We start from the raw sequence: 4,325 nt of genomic DNA, 5'->3' as shown, positions 1-4,325 counted from the left end.
GACAGACGGGCCCCTCGTTGGAGAGGCAGACAGACAGGCCCCTCAGCAGACATACAGGAGGACCCCCGCAGGGCCGAGGTGCTGTGTTCGCGGGCCATTCTGTCCCAGGTGCCCAGGGAGGTCTCTGGACGTGCCTGTGGGCCCTCCCCATGTGCCGTGCACCTTCCCACACTTCTGCCTGGGCCCTCCTTTTCTTTCAGACCTAAAAGGTGTCTTGTGGCTCCCTCTCGGTGGGTGTTTTCTGGGGACTCACACATCCGACTTGTTCCCCTTTCGGAGATGCGTAACCTTTGCTGTTTGCAAGCTATGTCTGTAATTTGGGGCAGCTTGACTGCGACGCGTCCGGCTGTGGATCCCTTTGGGCTTCCTGTGCGAGGATTCCATAGAGCTTCTTGAGCCTGGAGCCCGACAGGCCTTCCTCCGGACCCGGGAGGACCCGGGACGTTCGCCATTGTCACTCTGAGAGTTTCCAACCGGGCTTGCGCTCCTTCCCTGCACCCTCCACCCGAATGCTAATAACCCTTTCCTTTTGTCGCAGGGGCCTTCGAGGCTGTTTTTCTCTTTAAAGAATTATTTTATTTAACTTTATTTATTTACTTTAGTTTGACCAGAGAGGGAGAGAGCGAGAACAAGAGTGAGAATGAGAGAGAGAGTGAGTGAGCAAGTCGCCAGGTCCAGGACTCGAACCACAGTCGGCCCTGTGAGAGTCCACTGCTCTTAACCAGCACGCCACCTGCCTGCCCCAGAGGCTGTTTTTCTTACTGTTTATTGAACCTGGTTTTCAGATGAGGCCTTTGTAATGCTGTGTCTTCAAGTTGCTGTCTTTGTTGTTGAGCTCACATACGAGCTCCGTGTCTTCAGCATGCATCATTCAGTGGTAAAATGTTCACTTAGTTCTCCCTTACATTTAAGGTTGTTTTTTTCTTTTAATGAGAGATTTTTGCTGTAGAACTCTGGAGAGACAGAGAGACAAAAAACAAGAAATCACCCCCCAGGGGGGATGGCCACGCCGCAATCCCTTCTCCTCCATTCTCCTCTCGGGATCTTGGGCACGCACACACAAGTGCCTGGCATGAGTTTTAAGTTGCCGGGTCTGGGACTCGAACCGCGGTTGACTACATAGGAGTCCAGCGACATAGCCATTATGCCATCTGCTGGTCCCCACATGTAGGTTTCCCCCTCGACTTTGCCCTTGAGTTTGGGGTGTCAGGATGGTGCCCCCTCTCCCCTGGCAGAGTCGAAGTGCTGGGTCCCTGGCCCGGCCGTGTGGCTGGTCTTCCCCCCGAGGAGCTGGGGCATTCCCGGTGCTTTGTGGCTGAGGGACGGGGTTGTCACAGGAAGTTTGGAGGTCGGACGTGCGTGAGGCTGGGCAGACGCCGAGCAGGTGGGATCTGTGGGGACAGGCCGCGGGTACTTTTGGCCGAGCGCACGCTGCCTCCTGCAGGTCCCGGCTCCGGGCCAGTCTGTTGTCAGGGCCTCTGTGGTGCTGTTCGGATCTGCCCCACCGGGTGCCCGTGGTCCCCGAGGCCCTGGCTGTGGGCTGAGGGCTCAGGGAGTGAGCAGGACACCCCACCATGAGCCTGAGGACGGGTTTGCTCTGGCGACCCACGCTGCCCTGGGACTGGCCGGGGCCCTGGGGTGACGTTTGGGGCTCCAGCAGCTCCCACCGCGATGTCCCAGCACCTGTGCATTCTGGGCTCCTTGCACCGCCCACTGCCCACTGCCCGGGAGCCTGCGTGTCCTTCCGGCTCTCTGTGCAGCGTCCCGCGAGGCAGGCTGGAGCGCAGACGGCCTGGCGACATGGCGGGTGTGAGGCGTGCACTGCTCCTCAGCAGGCCTGCCTGGTGCGCCCATGCAGCCTTTGGGCGCGGTCCCTGGGCTGCCATGCCAGCCCCCTGGGAGTGACCTCTGTCACTGCATGGATCCTGCAGCCTGGGTGTTGGGGGAGGGCACCTTCTCTGGCCTGTCTGACCCCCAGCACCAGCAGGTAGGGACGAGCCCCAGGTGGAAGAGGGCGATAGGAGCACGTGTGTGCTGCACCATGACACCCGCATGGCAGGAGAGCCGTCGCCAGGGTGCTTAGGAGAGGCTGCGGGCACCCGGCCCATTCCTGGGAGAGAAGCTGCCCCCGGGACCGTCCCTGCCCTCGGGAGGCTGTCAGTGCCACTACAGGCAGGGGGCTGTTTTTCCTAGCCCACCATGGCGGCCCAGGTGACGCTGGAGGACGCGCTGTCCAACGTGGACCTGCTGGAGGAGCTGCCCCTGCCCGACCAGCAGCCCTGCATCGAGCCCCCGCCGTCCTCGCTGCTCTATCAGGTGGGTGCCCACGCGGCTGGGGTGCATGCCGCCCCCCCCCCTCCACTGACGGCCTCCCTGTGCCTTCCAGCCCAACTTCAACACCAACTTCGAGGACAGAAATGCGTTTGTCACCGGCATCGCGCGGTACATCGAGCAAGCCACCGTCCACTCCAGCATGGTAATGCCGCCTGCTTACCACGCCGCTGGGGGGCGGATGGCACTGGGTACTGTCCCATAGGTCACGTGAGGAGACAGGGGAACGTGGTCAGTGGCCTTGGGTTTAGGGAAGCCTTTGCTTTTTCACTGTGTTAACAACACTGGAGCCGGACCGGTAGCCTCGTGTTTAAGGGAGCCGATCTGACATGGCCCACGGCGGTTCAAGTCCCGGCACCCAGGCTTGAGAAACGCCCTGGCCTGTGTGTGTGCATGCCCCAAATCCCGACAGGGTGGAGGAGCATTGTGGCATGACCCGGCCCCGCTAGGGGGTGCTTGCTCCCTCCCTCCCTGTCTCTGTCTTGCCGTGCGTGGCTTTGCCCAGACGTGAGCAGTCTGGCGCCCGCCTGCCCGTGCGTGTCCCGGGCTCTCACCTCCCTGTGCCCTGCAGAACGAGATGCTGGAGGAGGGCCAGGAGTACGCCGTCATGCTGTACACCTGGAGGAGCTGCTCCCGCGCCATCCCGCAGGTACCCCGCCCGCCCCGCCAGGCCCTGCTCCGGAACTGCACCTGCACGCAGCCACAGCCCCAGCCCGTGGCAGGACGGGAGCTCGGCCTCACTGACCTGTGTCCTGGCCCCCAGGTGAAGTGCAACGAGCAGCCTAACAGAGTGGAGATTTACGAGAAGACCGTGGAGGTCCTCGAGCCCGAGGTCACCAAGCTGATGAATTTTATGTACTTCCAGGTAAGACAGCCGCCCATCCGAGGGGCTCCATGGGGAGGGCGCCCCCACCCCACCGTCACCCGGGCCTTGGGCAGGCCGTGTGCGCCGCATCCCGCGGGCCGCATCCTGCCTCCTTGGCGAAGCCGCTTCCTGCCATTTCCAAGGGACTTCCGACTCATTCCCCAAGCGCTTTGACTTTCTGCCCGTTGGCACTTTCGGTCTCTCTGGCTTTTCGGGTGTTTCTTCTTCCTGGACCATTTGCACCTGGTGGTCCTCACCCCGGCCACCCTTTGGCTAGAGAAGTGCCGGGATCGGGGACCCGCGGGCTAAAGAGGACTTCAGAAAGGCCTGGGGACAGCCCACACAGGGTCCTGTAGCGAGGGAGGAGACAGGCCGGCGGATGGCCTCTGCCTGCGTTCTTCCTCTCCAGCTCCCGGGCTCCCGCTCTGTCTCACGGGTGCTTGGTGGGGGCTTCTGTTCAGTACCTTTGCCGGGATGAGTGGGAGACTTCTTCTGTTTAGGGATGGGTTTGGCAAAGCGTGCGGCAGTGGCTCTGCAGGACGCCGTCTGTCCTCCCAGTTGTAAAGCCTTGGTCCTGGAGCACGGCTGGCCGTCCGTCAGCGTAGCAGGGACCCAGTCCTGCGCTCGAAGCCAGGCCCTGGAACTGCCGCTGACCGGTGGCTCTCCCGCCCTCCCTCCCTCGCGCCCAGCGGAACGCCATCGAGCGCTTCTGTGGGGAGGTGAGGCGTCTGTGCCACGCCGAGCGGAGGAAGGACTTTGTGTCGGAGGCCTACCTGATCACGCTGGGCAAGTTCATCAACATGTTCGCCGTGCTGGACGAGCTCAAGAACATGAAGTGCAGCGTGAAGAACGACCACTCGGCCTACAAGCGGTGAGCCGGGCCTCGCTCTCAGGCGCCGCGGTGCCCACGGGACTGAGCACGAGCTCCCGGGTGCAGGAAGCAGGAAGCAGGGCTGGCCGGGGAGTGGAGGGGGCCCGGGTTTCCTGGCTGGGTGCTCTTGCCGTGGAGGGCCTGGGGCCAGCACCCTCGGGCAGACCGAGACGCACAGGTGCTGTCCCTGCTCACGGAGGTGCAGGCCTTTGGCTCGGGCCTCTCGGCAGGGGGAGGGGGGGGGGCGCGGGGGCTTCC

The 4,325-nt window shown here is 62.8% G+C and overlaps 1 protein-coding gene across 2 annotated transcripts in view; it reads left to right on the top strand.

Annotated features, from left to right (window-relative positions):
- Positions 1–2,193: 2,193 nt before the first annotated feature.
- Positions 2,194–4,325, top strand: part of CYFIP1 (cytoplasmic FMR1 interacting protein 1) — a 39,580-nt gene continuing 37,448 nt past the window's right edge. For both annotated transcript variants that reach the window (XM_027767803.1, XM_027767804.1), the window contains exons 1-5: positions 2,194–2,316; positions 2,387–2,476; positions 2,903–2,980; positions 3,095–3,196; positions 3,886–4,067. In XM_027767803.1, coding sequence (XP_027623604.1) covers positions 2,200–2,316; positions 2,387–2,476; positions 2,903–2,980; positions 3,095–3,196; positions 3,886–4,067 — 569 coding nt within the window. In that variant the 5' untranslated portion in view covers positions 2,194–2,199. The remainder of the gene's footprint in view (positions 2,317–2,386; positions 2,477–2,902; positions 2,981–3,094; positions 3,197–3,885; positions 4,068–4,325) is intronic.

This window comes from Tupaia chinensis, unplaced genomic scaffold (genome assembly GCF_000334495.1).
Source record: "Tupaia chinensis unplaced genomic scaffold, TupChi_1.0 Scaffold144682_1, whole genome shotgun sequence".
Taxonomy (NCBI): domain Eukaryota; kingdom Metazoa; phylum Chordata; class Mammalia; order Scandentia; family Tupaiidae; genus Tupaia; species Tupaia belangeri.
This window is presented reverse-complemented; position numbering and strand designations above follow the sequence as displayed.